Source organism: Vulpes lagopus, chromosome 19, assembly GCF_018345385.1.
Source record: "Vulpes lagopus strain Blue_001 chromosome 19, ASM1834538v1, whole genome shotgun sequence".
NCBI lineage: Eukaryota > Metazoa > Chordata > Mammalia > Carnivora > Canidae > Vulpes > Vulpes lagopus.
In genome coordinates this window covers 22660729-22683868 of record NC_054842.1, presented here as the reverse complement: position 1 = coordinate 22683868, position 23140 = coordinate 22660729, and the positions used below count along the sequence as shown (strand labels likewise).

Genomic DNA, 23140 nt, shown 5'->3' with positions numbered 1-23140 from the left:
GAGGCAGTTATTTGAGTCTTCAATTAAAATAAATAACAATAACACATTAATCATAATTCAAGTATCAAAATGTAAAACACACAAAAAAATTTATCTCAACGGTCCAAATCCCCCTGGGGACATCTAGAATCTCTTAACGGTTATTCAGCATGCTTTGGCAAGATAAAAAGAACAAAGTGATTTACCGAACATATGGGCTATAAGGTGGCACAAATTTGCATCCTAAGCATTTTGGCTTCTGCTGCTCAAGTTAAGATCCTAAATGTGCAGATGAAGAATGTGCTTGTTGTATACAACCACAGCATCATTTTAGCTAACATCAATGTCTGTGTGATTATAGGCAAGGCAATTTCTTGGATCCCTGATTTCTTTCTTTTCTTTTTCTTTTTTGTAAAATCAAGAAAACTATGTTTACTGTACCTCATTAGTGCTTGTGGCAATGCTCTTTCAAATATGAGGTATTATTGTCATTGGGTAAAACTTTATCAAACCTTTTACCAAGTGGTTGATATTGGACAAAGCCCTGCCTATATTTTCTAAACTATGAGACTGTAAGGTGTAAAAAAAATCACCTAGCTTTTTCCCTTGAATAGTTTTTTTGCAGGGTTACAAAAATGTAGGGCAAGCCATAACCTATTTTTAAAATTTCAAAATTTTATTCAATTTTTTTGAATGTTAATGCCAAGGTTTCCAATCAGAAGTCTGGTTGCCAAAAACAAATACTGCCTTCAATTTGTGGTCACTAAATGCATGTGTATTTGCTATTTTTAGAACTTGAGACTAAGGCTCAAATTGGCTGTCAGTAAATAGGCAGAGTCATCACTCAATTTATTTGACAGAATCTGTTTAAAATTCTCTTATTAAGAATAACTACTTAAAAATCACCAAACCTCCAGTTTCCAAGAGAGTTGAATATCTCATCATATATTAGCTAATAGTAAATTTTTCTTTGACCATTTTTAGGAGGCAATTTCAAAGTCATCATAAAATTCCAGTAAATGAAATATTACTAGCAGGAATGATGGACTACAAGTAAGTAAGGAAACCTTAGTTGAACTGACATAAGATTTCACTGATCAAAGGAAAAAAACTAAGACCAATAAATTTCCCAGGAAAAACAATGTTCTTAGCATAGAATTCCATGTGTATTTAAGACTAGATGTCTCAAATAAAATCTATCAATTTTTTGGGGGGGGACAAAAATTGAGGATCTAACATAGCTGTAAATGACATTGGTTTGGCATCAGATCAATTTCACTTCAAATATGTAGGAATATGGACACCGTAAGTATAAGATGCATTTTAAAACAACTTTATTGAGATTTCTAGGAAGTAAGCTTAGTTTTTGGGACCAGTTTTGAGAGGCAAGTGACTTATGTTTACTAAATTCAGGTGCTTTTTGTTTGTTTTGTTGTTGTGTGGGTTGTTTTGTTTTGTACTTACATTGTTGCTCCTATTTTTTTTTTCCAGAAGAGGGGTATTCAAAATACCAAGTAAACTGGCCCAGTTTCCTCACAGAAAATTTGTGTTGAAACCAGAAAACATGCCCCATTGTTCTGTGATGATCCATCTTATGCCTAGAACCTTCCACATAAAGATTTCCTCAATATCTAGCACTTCCACACATTTTTTTTCCATAATCACTTTAAAAACCAGATGTTATCCCAGGAAATTCTTGACTATTTCATGAAAGCTAAACTTTTCAGAATCTCAAGACATTTATTTCTTTTGTGTATCTAATAATATCAACTCACAGTCATAATAGACACAAAGCATTTAGTAGAGGGTCTTTATCCAATATTAGCCTTGCCTCATCCTTGTGTCCTATGTTGAGATTATTCAATATTTTAAATTGAGTTGACAAGTATCCAATAAAACTCACATTGTTATTTTCAGTTAATAAAAAAAAATCTGTACTCTATTACTATGGCTTAAAGATGCCATAACAACATTTCTCAATGGATTTATATCTTGCTAGATTTAGATAATCAAATAGCCAAATAACTTTAACAAATTTTGTTTCCTGAAGAAAAATGTAATGTAGGCCCTCAATAAAGGACTCTCTCCTTGATAATATTCTTTAGTCCTGTTTTACCATGCCTTACACACCTGGATTTAAAGAAGATTTGATAAAGGTTCTACTTCTATATGGAAAGTCAGTAGCTTGTATGAAATGTTACATTATTCAACTCAAACTGCTAGCATAATAATGTTAGTAGAGAGCATAACACCTCTATGTCAACCTCTCTAATGCCCTAAATTTATTGATTCCCAAATGTGAAATTATAGTCTCTCTTAAAATAAAATCAACTTGATCACTGGGGAAAAATATATTGCGATGGCTTTGAAAAAGGATGAATTCTCTATCACTTCATATATATATATATCACATTAATATATATAATATATATCATATATATATTAACCTTAGATTTGGTCACTGTTTAAGTACTTATTTTTAGTTAGACTCTTTTGTTTACAAACCATTTTAGCCCTACTCTTTGGAAGAGTTGACTTCTTAGTCATCAAAAGAACATGACCCCATTCTCTATAGTCTTAGTAAACTTGACCGAACTCTAAGATACTCCACTTAGATCGTACATGTTATTCATCAGGTTTGACCTGAAATGCATTTTGGCCATTTGTAAAATCAACCTGACCATCTATGAAGGATGGCTTTCTGTCATTGAAAACAGGAAAAAGATGATCATATTGAATAGTTCTTTGTCCTTTCACACCTGTGCAAGCCAAGGCATTCTTCAAACTCTGATGTTTTGTAACCTGTGTGGACTACTAAAAAGAGCAGTACACAGGAGGTTTTTACAGTGCAGAGCTGGCCTTCCATCACCATTCATAATTCTGGTAAGCTATAAACCATTCCAGAGAGTAACAACTTTGTAGGCCACCTCAGGATGATATATCAACATAGCCATCTTTCATTGGAAGCCCTGATACCACTCTCAGAACTCATAAGTAGACAAGGAAGACTTGCCAGATAAATGATCCATTTCACTTTCTGGTAGTAGCTTCTGTCATTATTAAAGCATGGCATAGAAAGAGCAGAAGAGATGCTCTAGAAATAAATCTATCTGTTTTAGTGAAAACCAATAAAAATATGTAAAATATTCGCTGTCAGGATACAGTTCAAATAATTTTTTTTTTTTTTTGCTGTAACAATGAGAGCATCACGAATCCTTTGACTGTGGAGGAAGTGGTCTTAATAAGGTGTCCATTAGCTAAAACGCATGTAAACCCAGATTAGTGATGGAGACCCTTTCTGCTGAAGGGAGAAGGCACAAAAAAAGAATAAGGATGAGGAATTTAAATAGCTATTGCTCCCTCCACATTCACACTGCCAACTTTTTATTGCTTTTATTGCAGTTTATTCTGTTCAAAATATATCCTAGATCGAGAAAAGAGATGCAGTCCATCCTTTATGACTTTATTGAAAGTCCGGTGTGAATTAGCAACTCCTTTGATGATTGTTGAAGTCTACATTCTGATCGATTAGATGAGTGACCTGCAGTGTGGTATATACTCAGGATAGAGAGGAATATAGAACACATTTCTGGATACATACAAATATTTGAGTAGCTATATGGTTCACTATAAGAAAGCAATTTTATTTTTGACAGGATGGGAGAAGTGGTCTTTTAATGCAAAAATGGTAAACCAGCTCAGCCACATTACCGATGAAGAAATTGAGGACAAAGCATTAGTTGACCATTTAATTATTATCCTGCTGGTCCGGTCTGAGACAAAGTCTACAATAGACTTTGTCTTCCTTCAGTTCATTGTTTTCCCCACCACTTTATGTTGCTTTCCTGTATACAAATAGTTATTAATATAGTCATCCATGCTAATGTACAGAAAGGTAGTTCTCTACATTAATTCATATTTGAAGAAAGGAGACATCTAGACCACTTGAATCATTTAGCTTTATGATCTGATTTCAAGAAAGTTGAACATTACATGGGTATGGGGGCAAAGTATTAATTTAAAATTTAATTGTAAGTGAAATTTAATGCCATGTCTGCTATGCATTGATCCTATGCCTTAGAAACTTACATAGGCACATCCACAATAAATTTGAATAATCCTATTTTTAAAAACTTTCTTCTTTGAATTGTTTTATGATTTCCTGCTCTTTTAATTTGTGAGTATAAACCCTCTCTTGGTTAAATAGTTCTTTGGCAGTAAAATATGTAGCACCTTCAAAAAAACCCAAATTATAGCTCTGATGATAATGGCAGTGAATTACTGTACTAGATGAAGGGAAGCCTAATAGTACCTAAAGATTGCAATCTTTACGGATGAGGCAGTGATGATATAAAATGCCAAAAGCCAATTGTGTTTGCTTATGTGAATAGAACACCACTCTTCAAAGATTGGGACCAGTGAGAGGAGCAATTTGTCATATGTAATCTTTTCTCAAAAGAGAAATACAGTACCTCCCCAAGACTGTTTCCCATTTGTCTGGACGACCTGGATGAGGTGCAGCAATGCTTTTTCCAGAGACATTTGGCTCTTGCAATGCATTTATATTTGTTTCAAATGAAATCAGAGATGCTTTCTCTATGACTTCCTTGCCATGGGTGTGATGCATGGGAAGGGATACATAACCATAAAGTCAGACCACCCTTGGGGATTTTCAGAGCACCAGTGGTGACCAATCTGAATTATTGATCTTTATTCATGAAAAAAGTTTCCTAAGGGAAAGGATATAGTTTTATAGTAGTCTAAATTGTAATAGATGTTGATCTGGTGTTGATAAATATGTGGAGTGAAGGGAAGCAATTCACAGAAAACCCACTGTAAGTTCTAGAGTTAGGCTTCATCCTTTATTAGGTAGTGAGTAAAAGACAACTGATGATTACAACTCCAATTTAAGAGACCATTTAAACAAAAATGGTTCCATAGCGAAGTGAGGCAGAAGGGATTTAGGTATTTCTGAGTTTTCTCATATGGCTGATGGAGAAAATATGGCTGATTTGTTTGTTCCCAGCAAATCATTAAAGTTAGTAACACCTTGTGATCCAGGACTCTTTGCATCCCACAGGCCCTGACTTCTAGTGGACTGGCTAATTCACTTTGGTGAAAATGGGGAAGAACAGCAAAGCACAAAGTAGTGAGATTGCATCAATTAACATTAAGTTCTCCAACAGAAAGAGGTTTTATCAGGTGTAAAGGTTGTTGGATAAGGATTCAGGCTAATTTATAGTGAAAGATCAACATACTGACAAAGCAGAAAAAAGCAACTAAAGTTCAAATCCGTTAGAAGCTGGTCACACAGGATACAGACAGAGCCCCAAACAACACACTCATGAGCATCTTTCCATCTGGTTAAACCAGCACAGTCTGTGTGTGAAAAAAGGAAACACTTACTGAGACCAGAGAGTAGAGGTATTGGTAAGTGTAAAATCACCAGATACTCTCAAAAAACAAATTTTAATACTAACCAACATGTTTAACCAGAGATGTATGGTTTGAAATTCTTTTTTCCAAAGACTAATGAAATACTTTTTTTTTCTATCTGCCTACCCTCTTCCCTTTTCCATGATTTGTTTTTTCATTCGTTTATTTCTTCCTCCTTAATTTGTTGTTTAACAAAAGATATATAAAGCCAATTGCTTTAAAGATATGTTTATATGACAAATGTCTATAGCTAGATGGTGGAGAAGAACTCCAAAGACCATGTTCAATGTTGAGCACCAAGCACGCTATGGGTGTTTCTTAAATATAAAATGACAAATGCTAAATACCTATCTCTCAAATGGTTTCATCTTGAATCTTTATACCTCTCAAAGGTTACTACAATTTAGATAAGAGCAGTTTCAGGAAGGCCATACCAAGCCCTTCCTTATAGATTTAAATAATCTTTACAAAACCTTTTCAAAAATATTTTTTTCTCTAAACTTAAATCATGTAGGGTTGATTTGTACATGTTTTATCATTGTTCTAAGTTTGAGTGTCCTTGTTCTTATTAATGTAACAGATTGGCTGCATTGAATCCCATCATAGTGACAGGTATAGGATAGCTTTCTATGGGAAAAAGCAAGTAGCCTTTATCACAAATTAAAGGCACAGCTATTTTTTATGCCATTTGTTACCAACTTAATGATAACATGTAACATGGGATGGTTATATAATTATTTTATATAGATTTTCTTTTTATAAGTTATTCTCTTAATCTTTCTAACATATATACAATATACATGTATTTATATATACCCCTGATAAATCTTGTTTTAAAGGTAAAACATCAACTCCTTTCAGCCTTATGGTGACTATCAAAGGCTGCCAGTATTTCATAACTCCACTAGAGAAATGATGGTCAAGTGCATCTTACCAGAATTTTTTTCAACACTATATCCTTGGTCTGCAATCACCTCGGATTCATTTTTTCTTGTTTTACTAACATTTAAATATATATATTAATTGTTTATATCATGTCAGTAGGAGATCTAAAACACAAGAAAAAGCCCACAACAATAGCTAACATCTATCATCATGTTCAAAGCAGAAACCTTTGCCTAAGAGACAATCTTACTGGTATGATATAAAAGGGATATTGCGGAGATGCAATATTCTCTGTTTTTTTTTCTTGGATATGTACTAACATGAAAAACTTTACTTTGCATTCTCATATTAGGTTATGATCATTCCTTATCCATGAAATAGAACAATTGTACTAATTTCTTTCTGAACACCCATGATGCATGGGTTTACTTATTTTCAGATATAGTTTCATTACAAAGACTTCCCTCTTTCCAGAAATACTGCTTCAGGGTGGGGAAACAGTACTTTGTAGGAAATTACCTTTAATGATATCTTCCTCCACCTCTATGCTCAGCCCTGCTCTCTTGTCCTCAACTTAAAGTCATATACGAGCTGGATAGGAGGGGAAGAACGTGGACCAGAAAGACCTCCACTAAACTCTCCGGTGTTTGCGTACTCTTTGACTGCTTACTGGCATGAAATAGTTGTTCATTCTACCTTTTGCAATTCTTTAAAACCTAGTGGCATAGATTGAGACACAGCACTATTGTTTTACAAGACATCTACTGTATCTACTTTTGTTGGGATAAATACCCAGTGATTGCTGTCATAGCAAGAGGACCAGCACGGGTACTACTATTCACAGTGTTGCTTTTGTTTTTTTGTTTTTTTTTTTCTTTTTTGTTTTGTTTTTTGTTTTTCTTTTTTTTTCATATTATCTTAATCTACAGAGTAAATTCTTATATATATACATTGGAACCAGTTAATGCCCTTACAATGTATAGTTGTTTCATAAAGCAGGAAAGACAATGCAGAGGGAAATAGGTGCCCAAAAGCACAGTCACAAAGGCTTCAGAAGTTCTAGATACCACTACAAGTCAATGCTGGAGATCACTTCTAAAACAATCAATGTTCAAGAGGAATGCTTTAATTTGGAGAAAATACCACCCCTCCCTTCCCACCCCCAAAACCTCCCTCCATTTTTTTTTAAATAATCTTTTCAATTCACTATCAAAAGTCCTGGCTCTTCAGATAGACTTTAAACTATAAATAAACACTGCATAGTTCTCTTTTGTTTTGTTTTTGTTTTTTGTTTTTTTGTTTTTTGAAAAATTATTGCAGTACAAGTACTCCCATTTGGAATTCAGTAAGGAGCAAACAGCACAGGAGTGTGGGCGGTCCGGATAGGTCCAGGAGCTGGCCTCAGGAGTGCTGGAGGGAGCGCAGAGGTTTGGAACAGTGTGGCCGCTGGAGCAGTTCGGAGACTGAAGGGGGAGTTCACAGCCACTGCAGCAGCGGCGGCTGCAGCTGCCAGTGGGTTTGGTAGAATTCGCGGAGCCAATGGCTTTGAAGGTTCTTTTGAAAATACTAATTTTACCTGCAAGGGAGAGAAAAAAGAAAAGAGCAGTAGGACAGGAGTTTGGGCATCACACTTAGATTCCAAAATGATGGGCAGCTTTCAAAATGCAGCAGGAAACAACCACAAAGATAAAATCACATTTGTGAAGGGTCAGTAAGAATAATGGAAAGTGTAGAACAACTTTCCTTTGGAAGAGCTAGAACATCCCTTGAAGACGACCAACCTAGGATATTGAAAAGTCCTCTAGAAAAGTACTCGGCAACCTTATTTTATTTTTCTTCATAAATATACCTCCTGAGGAAAGTATTCATGTTGAGAAAAAAAGAAGTATGGAATTTTTACTCTACACACACATGTTAACTGTCATGGAATAGATACTTCGAAAGAGAGATTTATTAATGCTGTCAGCTACTATTAGACTATCCAAGTGTGTAAACTGGGGAGCACAGCAAGGTGTGAGGTATTGATGAAGAGAAATAAAAATAACAAATTCCACTTCAGGGAAGAAACTTATCTCTCCCCAAATCTGACATGGTCTACTTCCTCTTTATGCAAATGGTAACAACATTCTCTCAACTCAAACCAGTTCATTCCTTGGCTAGTAGCATTAGTAAGATGGCTGTTCTCACAGAAAGAATGTTCCCATTTATGGAAACAGTAACATAGTGAGACCTGAGGAGGCTTTGGATGGTAAAACTAACACAATTTGACTTCCCTGTTTATTTAAGAACCATTCACTTGATTGTTGAAAGCTGCATCTATGCTGGTCAGAAATAGCACTCAAAGTTATGACTAGTGGTGCTGAAACATCAGCTCTGTGCAGAATTCAGTCTTTCAATGCAGCTAAAATTGCTTCTGTTCAAGAGTAGAGTGACTTCATTTGCATAAAAATGGGTGATGCTACTAAATTAATTGGGTCAACTCCTACTGAGGTCTCATAATAGATGATTGCAGTTTTCCTTTAACTATATTTTCATGTGCCAGCAGCACACAATAGCACCAATTATTAATAAGATCTATTTTGAAGAAAACAGATTTCGAAATGCACAACTCAGCATATACTGTAGATCAGTTGTTCTTAACTTTTCATTGAGCCCTGGGTCTCCCTGATGAAAGTGATGGTCAATACAATCAGGAAACAAATAAACAAACAATAAAAAACACCACAGGATCATAAATATTAGTTTGGGATTATCACGAGGTTTCACAGGTTTCTGCTAAATTCCTAAAAAAAAAAAAAAAAAAAAAAAAATCCAGGTCAGGATATTAGTACTAGTATGTTCACTAATCTAAAAGGTATATTTGGGGTAATGGGAAGAACGCATCTCCCAGGAAGAATTTCACCAAGCCTTCGACATGATTCTTGGCTGAATAATTAAATAAAATAAGCCATGCCTTTGAGGTTGTGCTATTCAAAACCCAAAACTGTTGGGGGTATCAACAAAACCAATGCTTGGTCCCTTAAAGATATTAAAAAGGACATGTGAGAGCTTATTTTTCACTGACCTTTCCTAAAATTATCCACTAACATCAAGACCAGATTTCATGACTACTTACCTGACTCAAGAGTTTGGCTTTCCTCTCTTCACCATGCTCTGTCATTAACCAGAGGCCAACTCCAAAGGATAAAGGTACTGGACTGTGGCTAAAAGTGGTAAACCACCCAAAAAACTCATGAAACTAAAATTCTATTGGTGGAGTAGGGGTTGGACTTTCCGATCAATTATTTGTCATGACTTAGGTACTTTCCATTGATTTCATTTAGTAATTGACAAAAAAAAAAAAAAAGGTCAGTGGACTGTGGGACATTCAAGATCATTATGAATCAACGATGACACTCACCCCCAGTGGATGTGCTGCCTTCTGTAGTTTGTTGTAAGGACTGTATTTAGGTTTCGGGGGCTTCCCAGCAGCTCTGTCTTTGTGCCTTCTACTGCTAATGTGCTATTAAAAGCAATTAAAAATGACATCTTTTAAAAAAAATCATCCCCAAACCCTCCCTCGTAAATACTGTTTTAACCTGAGGAAGAATATTAATTATTTCATACAAGTTGCAGAAAGATAAAAACAAAAGAGCATGCACTTTTGTCCTTGGATTCTGATGGCTTGAGGATATATATTTTTATGCTACCCATTTTAGTATATTTTTAACAAATAGAAGGCTCTTCTTTTTCTGAGCCTTTCTCTTTATCGCTGCACAGATCTCCTTTTTAAAAGTGTACAAAGGAAAAGAATGTCTAAAGGAATTTCATGTGCAAATAAACAAAGATGCCCAGGCAGGCATGAATTTATTTCCATACTAATATTTATCCTCACATTTGTACAGCCAAATGTCAACCCCTTAAAGTCTAAAGATAAATAACTAAGGTGCATAAATGAGTACAATATTGCACATATGCACATAAAATACAACACAATATGAGGGCTGGGCCTTCAATTGGCAACATAAAACTGATCTCTTTGGAAGGCTATTCACAGTAAAAGTGAATGCAACAGGATTAGTCATCCCTTTAGCAGGTGGCTGCAGGATTTAGAAATACAGTACAACACCATGTAATAAAGTACATAAAATAAAAGAATAGAACAGTATAAAATTAGTTGTAACGTGTAAATAGTCTAAATAAGTAAAAATGGAACATTGTAATTTGACCTTTAACAAAAATCAACACTTTTGAGTGGGAGACCTGGTAGAGAAAAGATCTAATACCCCTTTTCCTCCCACTCTTCAGATATAAGAATAGTACAAATTCACTTTAGGCGTTTTCTGAAAGGACTTAGAAAATCTTACATTTTAGTATTTCCTTGGAAACTAAAATATGCATAAATAAGGGCAGTGGAGAGAAGGTAAGTGGATAGATGGATGGATGGGAGAGGAAAACAGGAAAGAAAGGGAACAAAGGAAGGACACTGCTCGTAAGGATGTCCCCTATCTGTTGTTTTCATTTCTAGAATATGTGCTGTCTACCTGTTTAAGCTGTGTTTCCGAGTTGACGTGCACATCACAGATTTCACAGTGAAACGTTTTGTTTTGCAGACCTGTGTTTCCCTTATTAACTGGTCCTTTGCCTTTCACACCTGCCCTAGGAAAGGCTTTGATGGTCCCGCTTCCATTCCGGGCTTCTAGCATGGTTTTGTGCTTAGTACCTGCCAGGAATATTTAGAAAAAAAGAAAGAAAAAAATATTAGCCGGTTTATGCCTTTAGGAAATGGTACAATTAATAAAATGTGATGTCTAGTTGTAGAGCATTTCTTCCGGGGATTATGACTGAAATATGCTTCACTCAGAAGACAATGTGCTCTGACCACCTTCCATTACATTACTCATGTTTTTACAACGTCCCATATAACAAACCGGCACCATTAATATAGCACCTACACCCCAGAGTCCTAAGGTGAAATTAAATGGGTGTGACTTAGTTTTATCTCCTCTTGATGCTAATAAGACAGAAATGATAGCAGATGAGGAAGAATGATAGCAGATGAGGAAGAGTGATTTAGTTGCTAAAGGTATAGTTGGAGGTGATGTGTAACAAATGTCTTCAGTTTAAACATGGTGTGTTTATAGAAGTGGCACTAATTAAATACTCACTTTCTAAATAGAATACAAACAAGCTTTCCTGGCTATGTGTTTTAGGTCCCAAAAGGAAGAGCAAGAGTATAAAGATCTTACTGAAAAAAAAAAAAAAAAAAAAAAAGCCCTATTAGGGTAGTAAAGCCCACACTGATTGGTTATGTCCTTTCAAATGTAAATACAAATGACCAAAAAGATGAGGGGTGAAAGGTTAAGCAAATACACTATAAATAAAAGCTTATTTTTGAATAAACCAATAACATCTTCTGACTATTCTTACACATAACTAGTGTAACTTAAGCTATTAACATTGTTTTCTATTTTTTAAATTTTTTTTTCAGAGTTCATGAATGGGGGTTTCCTCTCAAAAAATGGCTCACAACTTTCTTTTTGTTGGTGTTGATAACTATTCTTTATTTTTCTCACTTAGCTACATGGTTTTGCTATGAAATTTTCTCTTGTTACCATTTATGCCCTTTTGGCCATTCTAGTTGTTTAAATCCTTTTTTAGTGGTTTCCCTTTCCTAATTGACTTTATTAAATTGTTATCAGTTCTGGAAGCATAAAAAATAAGGTTCTCAACTTCAGATTCCTGGACTGGCCTCCTAAGACTATTGACTATTAATGAGGAAAACAGGTTGAGGGGTGCACTAGGTCAGCGCCAATCACCATCTCCTTAAATAAGAGGTGATGAGTACACAAAACAGGTTTACAGTCACAGTTCTCTCTTTCAGAATGATTGCAACTTTACTGAATCCAATATTAAAAAAAAAAAAAGGAAATTCTTACAATGTAGATTCCCTTACTCCAAGAATATGAAGGTCATATTCTTATGTACAGCTCTGAAAATGTTCATATCCCAACATATTAAGGAAAGAGAAAAAGGTCAACATCTTGTCAGTAGACTGGAGGACTTGAAATACGGAACCATAGCACTGCTCCGAGGTGCTGGCGGGGAGACCTCCCTGCAGTAGTTTTTTTTTTCTTGCAGCTTGCAAGCCCATCCCCCTTATAAAACAGACATCCTTTGTACTCTGCAGGTGGTGTAAGTCAATGTAGGGCAAAACAATGTTCTAGGGAGTAAGATATATATACATTCATACATACATATACATACACACACACACACACACTTTGTGTCACTGTGTGTGTGTGTGTGGGTCTGGATGGTTATCCAACCTTCTTTATCTAAACAGGTGATTTTATCAAAATATTTCTTTTCCAAGCAGATTCTTCAATCAAACTGAAAAGCATTCCTGGGCCAGTTTGGCTTATCAATGCCTAGGAAGTAGTCAGTAGGAGAATGACTCTTACTCTGACTTTCTGTAGGGACGCTTGATCCACTCTGGTTAATATCTTTTGTAACTGGGAGTCTTACCATTATCCTAGAAGATGCTGAATAGGAGTGGCAGATAATCTTTGGGCCTTAATAATAATAAGGCCATGAACACTGACCCCAGGGGATTGACTTAAATGAATTTTTACTTGAAATGTGAAACAGATGTCTTAAGCAAGTCTTTACCCAGTTCTCTTCCTGAGCAGAGAAGCACAGATTAGACATGGGCTTCCTGAAGGCAACTCCTGGGTTTTGCTTATACTGTATTCTCAGTGCCTGACACATTGTAGATACAGCTCAAGCATTAGATATTAATAAAAAGCAATGAACAAATTTGTGAAGAGCACCGTGAGCTCAGACTCTGGAATGGTGTGAATCAAAGTTTGCCTCCATGAGCTGTGTAGTTTACATTTCTTTGCGCCTCAGTGTTTTCAGCTGTGAAAAAGGAAATTATCTGCTCTACTGAAGTGTTGCATTAAATGCATTTATTGTTTTAAGGATTACTTTTGGCACTTCCATGTGCTCAATAAATTTTAGTCAATCCTCTTCTCCTTCTTAACAGTGTTGGTTTTGTTTAAGCAAAAATTTAGAAACCTCTAAGCACTTTAAAAGTTAGTAAAGTCTATCCTTTGAGAACTGCCTTTTCTGTATATTAAAACTTAGTGAAGAATAGAATAAATTCTGTCTAGGGATAGCTCAAATGAGCTTAGTGAAAATTATCAAATGTTGCCACTTCAAGTTATTGCCAGAAAAATTTGCCCAAATTAGTAATAAGCATTGACTATAAAACATTTCAAAGTTTTTTTTTAATAATATAGAGAAAATAATCACAATCAGCTAAGCAAAGCATTACCTAGTAGAATGTTTGGGGGGGATTTCTTTGAAGAAAAAGATGAAACATTTTTTTTGTGTGTGTTGTGTCTGTAACATACTTTGACTAAAAGGGGATTTCCAGATATTTTGAAAAGAGTGTGTCCTCATAAATTGTTTAAAACATTCTTAGACTGTTTTGTGAATCATTCTAGTAAGCTTAGGAGAATTCCTTCTCTTTTCAAATTCTAAAAATAAATGCAAAGCAGGAATGCCCATATTTAAATCCTGCATTCCAATGTTATGGAATATAAATCTATTAACTGCAACTTTAGTGAAAAAATAGACAGAGAAAACAAATGAAATAACACAATTTAACCCCAAATAATGCCAGCAGCAACTGTGATCATACTAAGCATCATGCCATAGTAATTCATCTTTACAAAGTGCCATATGGCCATTTATCTCCATTAGAGAGAAAGAAAGAGAGAGCGTGAGAAGTCCAAAGAGGACAATTGACTTGCCCAGGTTCACACAGAATTGTTATGTGTGGATCTGAGGTAAAAATGGTCTGATCACTTCTAGCTCATTCTATTGTAACATACAAGAGGCAGTAGTTGATGGAAGCTATAATAGTCTCAAAATCTGTTTCTGATCAAATTGGCCTTCAAACCTGGTTCCCTGACAAACAGCCCAATTTTAACAGTGGTTTCCTAATACCTAGCTCTGAAAGAAAGCAGAGAACTCTTTTAAAGTGATACTAGAGAGGTGGGTGAGGGTGTGTGTGTGAAGGCAGTGGAGCACTAAGGCAGTGATTGTGGTCTGCTGTGGGTGCAGGTAATACAGAGGTACATTAAAGAGAATCAGAAATTACATGGAAATTACATGATTACATGGACTCAAGAAGACAGTCTGCTTTCTACCAGCTCCATGAACTGGCAAGTCTCGATAATGTCCATGATAAAGGACTGCTTCCTAGAAAACAATTTGTCTATATTCTAAACCATTGGTGTTTTTACTGTTGAGATTTAGCATATATTCAATTAGCCCATTGTCTAACTTATTCTATACCAAACATCATATGCTCCATGGAAATTAATTTGTAGACCTCTGTGTTATACAGTGGGCCACAGACACAAAGGAATTCAGCTACATGCTCCCGTTCCCTTAACAAGTCCGTTTGGAATTATTCAAGCTCACAAAGGCTGCAGTTTGTGCATTCAACCCCCATGGAAGTCCGTATTTTTGATGCAAACAGTAGATCATAAGTGAACAATGAGATGACAGCACTGTGATTGTAAAGATTAAGGGGCAGAATTTGTGTTAATTCATTTCTGTTATTCTATGTGACCACTGGAAGTGTTTATGTTTAAAACTGTAAAACCATGTAGTGTCACAGTTTGGTTTGGTGAGCTCCAGCTGCCTACCTTGGTAACTGCCTCATGATGGCTCACTGCACTGGCTGCTTCCCTTGCCTGTTCCTTCTTCCCACTTCCTAACTTGTGCCCTTGGCCTCCCCTAAAAATTATTTGCTCTTAAATCCTTGTACAGAGTCTGCTTCTAATGGAACCCAAACTAAAACACACCACACTGATCCTACGATGAATCCTACAATGACTACTCTTTTTGTGACAAGAGGGTGATCCTCTCTCCTTTACCCTCCCCTTCCCTGGGTTTCCCCATATGGGATCCTAAGGGAAAGATGAAGGAACCAGTGGACAAGGACCAGTTGTTTGAATATGGGAATGAACTGCATTCACCATCCACATTTAGAGAATGTCCCAGATACAACGAGCCTCCCACCACCACTTCAGTTACAAATCAGAGAGCTGAATCTGGAGATTGGAAATGGTGCCCAAAGGGCGTTAAAGATAATCTATTCATGCATCCTCTCTTCTTCCTTTGTCACTTCCAGTTCTGGCTCAACTGGCTGATACATATCTAGTGTGAGGCCTAAAACAAGCACCATAACTGGACCATGGAAAATGATCTCTGATCTAAGAAGGGAAATGAAGGGATCAAGAAATCTAAGCTGAGGGGGTATATAGTCCCCTGATGAGGCTGAAGGTTTGGAGGGGACATTCCTATAAAGTGATTCATGTAAGGCTACACCACATTTACAGCCAGATAACTCCCAGATAATAATAACTCCCAGATAATAATAATAACTCAGCGCTGCCTGCACAATGCTTGTGAGGTCTATTGTTTTCACTTCATTTCTTTTCCCAAACACTATAGCTTCGAGGCCTGAATATATAATAAATTAGAATCCTTGGATATAGGAAATATATATATATATATATTTATTTATATGAGCATCTATATCTTAAAGTGACACAGGTAAATAGGCTTTTAAGCTTCGTGGGCATTTCCAACACACAAAGCAGAGATGAGGATTGTAGAATTAGAATATGAAAAATGTTGACCTGATGTGATATGATGAAATAACTGATTATTCTTTGCTTCTTAATCTGATGTTTCTGATAGGAATTCAGGAAGGACATCCACATCCTTGATAAATTAACTTCAGCCTCAAAGGGTATGGTTTGTTTATTTGTCAGAGTTGATCCCCCACCAAAATGAATGTATTTCTCTGTTATGATGCAGAATGCTCAAGAATTCTTGAGAAATAGATGGACTTTCAATGATGATTTTGCTCTCTCAATTATCTGGCATCCTTGAATAATGTATTTACATGAGTAAAACATGAGGCACATCTGCATGGTATAGATTCTGACTTGGGGCCAGGTCTTTTTCTGTATTCCTCAGCCTCTGAACTCATGAACTCCCAGATGACAACTAATGTTGCATGCAGGGGGAGGATATGTGCCGAAGGAACTGCTTTCCATCTGTAATTACTCCCTTAGAAAATCGAAGTCGATATTTGAACATGACTGTGCAGCATAGTGACTGGCCAATGACAGCAACATAAAGCTGCGATATTCACCCAGGGTATGATTTACAAATGATTCTGTTTCTGTTGTGATTGCTGACAGGATCCTGGCAATGAATCCAGCCTTTTAGAGAAAATCTAATCTAGGGCCAAAGGGCCGGCTAACATCTCAAGCAGGCTATGTATAATTATCTATGTCAATATATCTTTATATCAATATACAAATATAATCTAGATTTTATTGATAGATATGTAGATACAGACTCTTTGTATATGCTTGTCTAGATAGATAGGTATAGGTATGGATATATAATATCTACATAATGCCTTCCTATAGATAGAGAGCAGATGGATGAAATTGAAATATATTAGGGAAGCATTTCATCCTGGTTTATCAGTATTTTCTGTTTTGATTATGTTCAAATTTAGTGTTTAAGTTAGAGAGACCTATGGATGCCTGGGTGGCTCAGTGGTTGAGCATCTGCCTTTGGCTCAGGGTGTGATCCTGGGTCTGGAGATCGAGTCCCACATCAGGCTCCCTGCAGAGCCTGCTTCTCCCTCTGCCTATGTCTCTGCCTCTCTCTCTGTGTCTTTCATGAATATATAAATAAAATCTTAAAAAAAAAAGGTTAGACCTAAGTTTATATCTTAGGCTAAACTTAGTGGCTGAATGAGGCTCAGCCACTTAGTTGGTCATATGCCTTGTCTGAGCCTCAATCAAATAGCAAGAATAGTATCTTTAGGTTGTCACAAAGAGTAAATAAAATATTACATGTAGAGAACATACCTCAGTTGTTGCCCATAATAAGCGCTTAAGTTTAATTGTCAGTGTGATAAAGATTTAGCTCAAAGTCATTTGCCATAAAAACCAAAATGGAGAGGTTTTAGCTAAAAGCACATGGAGTTATGAAGCAAATTTTGCAACTGCATTATTGACAAACTTTTTTTTTTTCCTTTGGTCCAAAAAGACCATTTTATTAAAACATGGGGACGGGACCTAAGGGCAGAAAGAGCTGCTGTTATTGACCAAACTTTAGAAGTTTGAAATTCTAAACTTCATTTAGAAGCAAATGCATGGGAGTACATAGCAGTGTCAAAATCAAATAAATGCAAAGCTTATACTTTAGAATTATATTTCACTTTATCTCCTAATATCTAATAACACACGTGCACACACACATATACAGACACACATCCATAGACAAAAACACATGCACATCGAGGCACAGGAGCCCTGGAAGTCCTCTCTTGAGCCCATGTAAATGACACTTTGCATGTCATTTATGTTTTTTAATTGTTAATGAATTCCATGTAATAATTGCCAGTTTTCCACCACCCCTTTGTCCCCTGCTGCAAAAGAGCTAATCCATTTAAAGGAAGATAATTGCAGAGCTGTTGAGACAGAAGAGAAATCACTGCATCTCACCACTGTTGTGCGCTTCCAGCTGCGAGGCGGAGTTGACAGCAACCTTGCATAACGAACAGTAAAGAAGCCGTTTTGCTTTTTCTTCCTCAGTCTCCGTGGAAGGACATGAGCTATTGCCAGTGGCTGTCGTGGGGCTTTTTTCCACTTTGGAGGTGATCTCAGTTGTCATAACACTGCTTTTGCGAATTTCCACAGTTGTCGTTGATATTGCTGGTGTCCCTGTGGTACTGTCTGCATTCAAAATAGCATAGGAAAAAAGGGAAAAACAGTGGTATTATCTTCCCCTATTTGGAATTGTATCACCAATATTACATTCTGCTAATAATGATAAGAGCAGCCAGCAATTGTTGTTTGTCGACTATGAGTCATTCATCTCATGAAGAAATTCACATAGATGGCCACTTGTAGTTGCCTATATTGATATAAAACATGTGGACGATTCTTAAAAATACACCCAAATATACTTACTTTCTTTTCCTTCTGTGGGACAAATAAACATACCCACAGACTTCTCTTGTTAACATATGGCTTTAGTAGAATAGTCTTTACAATGTATTGTACTTTGTATACATATATTTCTACACAGACAACTTTTTAAAAATAAACACTTTTGTTTTTTTACTTTTCTTTATTACTTATCAATTTTCCTTCTATATTTTTTCTTTAATTAAAATATAAGTACTGATCCTTTTGTATTTGCTTGTGCAAAAAAAGGGGGGAAAATGGAGCCCTGATGACATATTGGTTTGTTCAGATCAACAATTTAGAAAATTGTTGTTCTATTTACAAAGAGTAGTATATTAATGCCAGGTACAAAAATTCTGGTCTGGCATATTTGTTAAGTGCATGTTTTGTGCCAGGCTGTGTTCAGAGAGTTTGTTACACAGTATTCAGGCATCAATGACCACTCCACAGGAAACTCACAGACTGGTAACACCATGTTAATGTCACCTCATCATTTTAAAAGTCTGATGACCAAGTGTTGATATACTGGAACCCTACAACCCTTCTGGCTTCAAAGCCTGATTCTAAATCTGGAGAGGTCAACCTATAAAGCAAAAGTACTTTATCCTGACTTCACTTGGGTACACAGAGCTCCCATTCCGAATATGATAATTACGAATTACAATTAGGATGTTTGCCATATCCAATAACAAATTGCAAAGGGAGTTCTATGCTCCTATCCTTTCTACTTTTATACTACTGACTCTGCCTCCCAGCTGGATGGTTCTTAACCTCCTATTCAAAAATATTCCCAGGCTGTCTTTCTAGCTACAGCTGCTCTTGCAACTGTTTCTCATTCCATATGTTGCTGTGGTCACTAATGCCACACTAAGTTCATAATAAATGAATTAGGCAGTTGTTATAAGGAAGAGTGTTCTGCCTGCAATGCAGTCTTGTCTTCATAAGTGCTTACTTCTTGTTAGATCACACTCTCAAGAGTTGATTGCAGTTACAGGATGCCTTTTAACTTGGATACCTCCTTTGATCCCGATATAGAGGTGGGAGTTTAGGTGAGATTGGTTATGGCTTCTTTCCCAAATATGGCATCAGAAGCACTAGTCAATAAGAAGAAAAATGGACTCTTATTGAGGGCTGCTATATAAAACAATTCATCTGGATCTTATTTCCTTTGCTCAACACTTCATACATGTTTAATCACTTATTTAGCTGCTAACATCATCAAGCAAGCCTCCTCTAGTGTTTTGAAGAATTTCCTCCAACCATGTAAAAAAAGTCATACTGCTCATCAGGTTTTCATGGCTAAAGAAAAAGCAATAAAATCATTCTAACACCAAGTTTTGCCACCAGAATATATTTATTGCCTTGAACATTGACAAGTCCATGTGCTGATCAGTTTTTACTTATCTGCTGAGGTACCAATGTTAAAATATCAGGTAATAGATAGAAAATATTTCTGAGAACCTAGATACAGCATGAAATGCAATGACTACTTTAAAACGGTCTAGTTGCTATTCATTGCTTCCAACAAACCAGAAATGATTGAAAGCATATGAATATGTGCCTATGAATAAATAACAAATGTCCAGTTAATTTGCTAAGTCTTTTGTATACATAATGTCATTTAACCTTCACAGAAACTTCTACAAATGACGAATTTCCAGAAGTTAAGGAAATCTCCCAAGGTCACACAAACAGAATATGGTGAGTCAGGGCAAAGTTTTTTATAGATTAAAAAAATCAGGGATTTAATTAATTAATTAAAAAATCTTAAAGATTTTATTCATTTATTTGAGAGAGAGAGGAGAGCAAGCAAGCATGCGCACACGAGCAGGGGAGAGATGCAGAGGGAGAGGGAGAACCAGATTTCTTGCTGAGCAGGGAGCCAGATGATGCAAAACTCCATCTCAGGACCCTGGGATCATGACCTGAGCTGCAGGCAGAGGATTAACTGACTGAGCCACCCAGGGACCCAAATTCAGGGATTTTAAAAATATACGTTGCAGATAATACTCTTGGTCATGATTGTTGACACATGGTAAGTTCAAAAAGGCGACAGACAGCAGTAGGATAATAAATACTCAGGCCAAAACTACTAAGTTGTTTTTGTGATCAGCATTATGAGGAGTGACAACCGTAAATATAGATATAGTTAAACTTAGTGTGGCTACCTGCTGGAGCCAGAGTGTGATATTCTTGGCTATTTATTTCATTTAAATCCAAGTAAGGATATCCCTAGTAATATCCTACTTCTAACAACGTTTCCTCTGGATTGACAATGTTTATTCTATGTCTTGATCTGAAAACTGTGCCTAGCATAGATCATATTAATCCTAAACCAACTTCCCTATTTATAGTGAAATTCATAAGAAAAGTATAGAACAAACAAAACCATGGATCTTCTAATCCCTGTGACAGCTACATTAGTATTTTTTCTAACCTCAGAGGATAACGTACATTTAGACCAAGGATGCCACAAGATTAGAAACGCCAGATTCTCTATGCCTACGGCTTAGTGAAGTATTAACTTCTCTTAAGGCAAGTCCTTTGCATGAGACAGGTTTAGTGGAATTATTATCAAAATGCTTGACTTCTGGCACTTCTACTTTAATGCTTTAGACCTCATAGCTGAGCACAAATCTGTTATTTTCTCAATTTTGCAGTTAATTTGAAGGAAATACAAGCAGTCATATTTTTCATGTTAAATTTAGTATGTAAATCTTGTGTCCATAAGTAGGATTACTATTAATTTATAACAAGACATGGATTATTCATTTACTTTTCATTTGTCACTGGTGAAGGAACTTTTTCATGAAAAAGTAAGGTAAATATATTTTATGATTATGTCATATTTAAAGAGAATCAACTTGTTATATATTTGCCTAGAAAATTACATTGAGAAAGGAGATTTTCCTTAATATGGTACATTAAATGACCAATTATACATAATTCTTATCCAGTCATAAAGATAGAATCTTAAATGGGTGTTCATGATAATAGCATATACTTTTGATAAGATGTGAGACGAATTACCTCTGTATTTCCTCCCCCAAACTCACAACCCCTGTCTGACCATGGGAAAAGCATTCAACAAACCTGAATTAAAGGGAATTTTTATGAAATTCCTGACCAATAGTCCTCAAAACTGTGAAGGTCATCAAAACAAAGAAAGTCCGAGAAAATGTCAAATATAGACAAATCTAAGGAGACATGATATGATGATCATATATAATATGGTAGCCTGGTTGGGATTCTGGAGTAAAAAATAAAGGGGGGGACATTAAGTAAAAACTTAGGAAATCTGAATGAAACATGGACTTTGGTTAATAGTAATATATCACTATTGGTTCATTGGTTTTGACAATTGTGCTATAATAATGTGAGATGTTAACAGTAAGGTCAACTGGATGCAGGGTATATAGGAACTTCTATAATATTCTTGCACCTTTTCTGTAAATCTAATATTATTCTAAAATGAAAAGTTCATTAAATTTAAGAAAAACAGAATTATAATCAGTCAACAAAGAGTGCATCATTTCTGTTACTTTGTAGAATCATAATCAAAAGAGATCTTAGTGGTTTCATAGTATAGCTTTCTTAGTTTTCAGATTAAAATTTTTTTGGTAAATTTCTCAAGGTCACATATAGTGCTCTAGGGTAGAAACTGGGACTTGATATTGCATCTCCCAATTTTAAATTAAGTGCTATTATCCTGTGTTGCAATGACTCACATATTCAAACTTCATTCCATCAACATTTATTAAGCAGCTATTTTGTGCTAAGTTCTATATATACTAAAGCACTGAGGATGAAAAGGCTAATAGTGGGACGCCTGGTGGCTCAGCGGTTAAGCATCTGCCTTCAGCTCAGGGTGTGATCCTGGAGTCCCCAGATGAAGTCCCACATCAGGCTCCCAGCATGGAGCCAGCTTCTCCCTCTACCTATGTCTCTGCCTTTCTCTGTGTGTCTCTCATGAATAAATAAATAAAATCTTTAAACAAAAAGAAAGGCTAATAAATATCCTTCATATCTCATGATGGCTTGAAACGATAAAAGTTACATCTTTAATCAGTTTTGTGCACTGCTATATTCTTACACTTGGCATGAAAAAGATACTCAAATATTTATTAAAAGAAAACAATGAATGAATGAAAAACAATTACAGCTAATGATTATTGAATCACTTTTAAAGAATTTACAGGTATGAATTCATTCAATTCTTATAAATGCCTAAGAGGGGCATTTTTATCTGTATCTTGAGAAGAAATTGAAGTATGGAAAGATTTGGGAACTTGCCCAAAGCCCGAACCGCCAGGTGGAGCACAAAGATTTGAACTCAATCCAGCTCAGAAGCACATGCTCTTCATTTATTTTTTACTGCTACAATTTTGATTTTTTTTCATAAAAGAGCTGACTACATTTTCTTCAGCTAATTCATTATTTTTCCTCTTCAGCTAATTCAAGTTGGTTGTGATTTATTATGCACAATTGAAGATAGCATCTTCAAAATTTGACTTTAAAAGAAACTAAACATAGCCTGAGTTAGAGTCAGCCATGTATGTCCAATCATCCATTTTATGCTGAATAATTAAGTTACTTTTGGGAGGAGGGGAGGAAAAAAAAGCAACAGCTCTCAAAAAATTTTCTGTGCAAAATGGTAAAACTAAACTACAGGTCTTATCTTTCTTTCATTTCTTTTTTTCTTTTCTTTTCTCCTTCCTTCCTTTCTTTCTTTCTTTCTTCTTTCTTTTTCTTTCTCTCCATCTTCCTCCCTCCTTTCCTCC

At 35.8% G+C, this 23140-nt stretch overlaps 1 protein-coding gene across 4 annotated transcripts in view; it reads right to left on the bottom strand.

Annotated features, from left to right (window-relative positions):
• Positions 1-7494: 7494 nt before the first annotated feature.
• ZNF385D (zinc finger protein 385D) overlaps positions 7495-23140 on the bottom strand; it is an 877499-nt gene continuing 861853 nt past the window's right edge. For all 4 annotated transcript variants that reach the window (XM_041733685.1, XM_041733687.1, XM_041733686.1 and 1 more), the window contains 4 exons: positions 17895-18125; positions 10824-11002; positions 9701-9802; positions 7495-7876 (listed from right to left, as the gene is read on the bottom strand). In XM_041733685.1, coding sequence (XP_041589619.1) covers positions 7643-7876; positions 9701-9802; positions 10824-11002; positions 17895-18125 — 746 coding nt within the window. In that variant the 3' untranslated portion in view covers positions 7495-7642. The remainder of the gene's footprint in view (positions 7877-9700; positions 9803-10823; positions 11003-17894; positions 18126-23140) is intronic.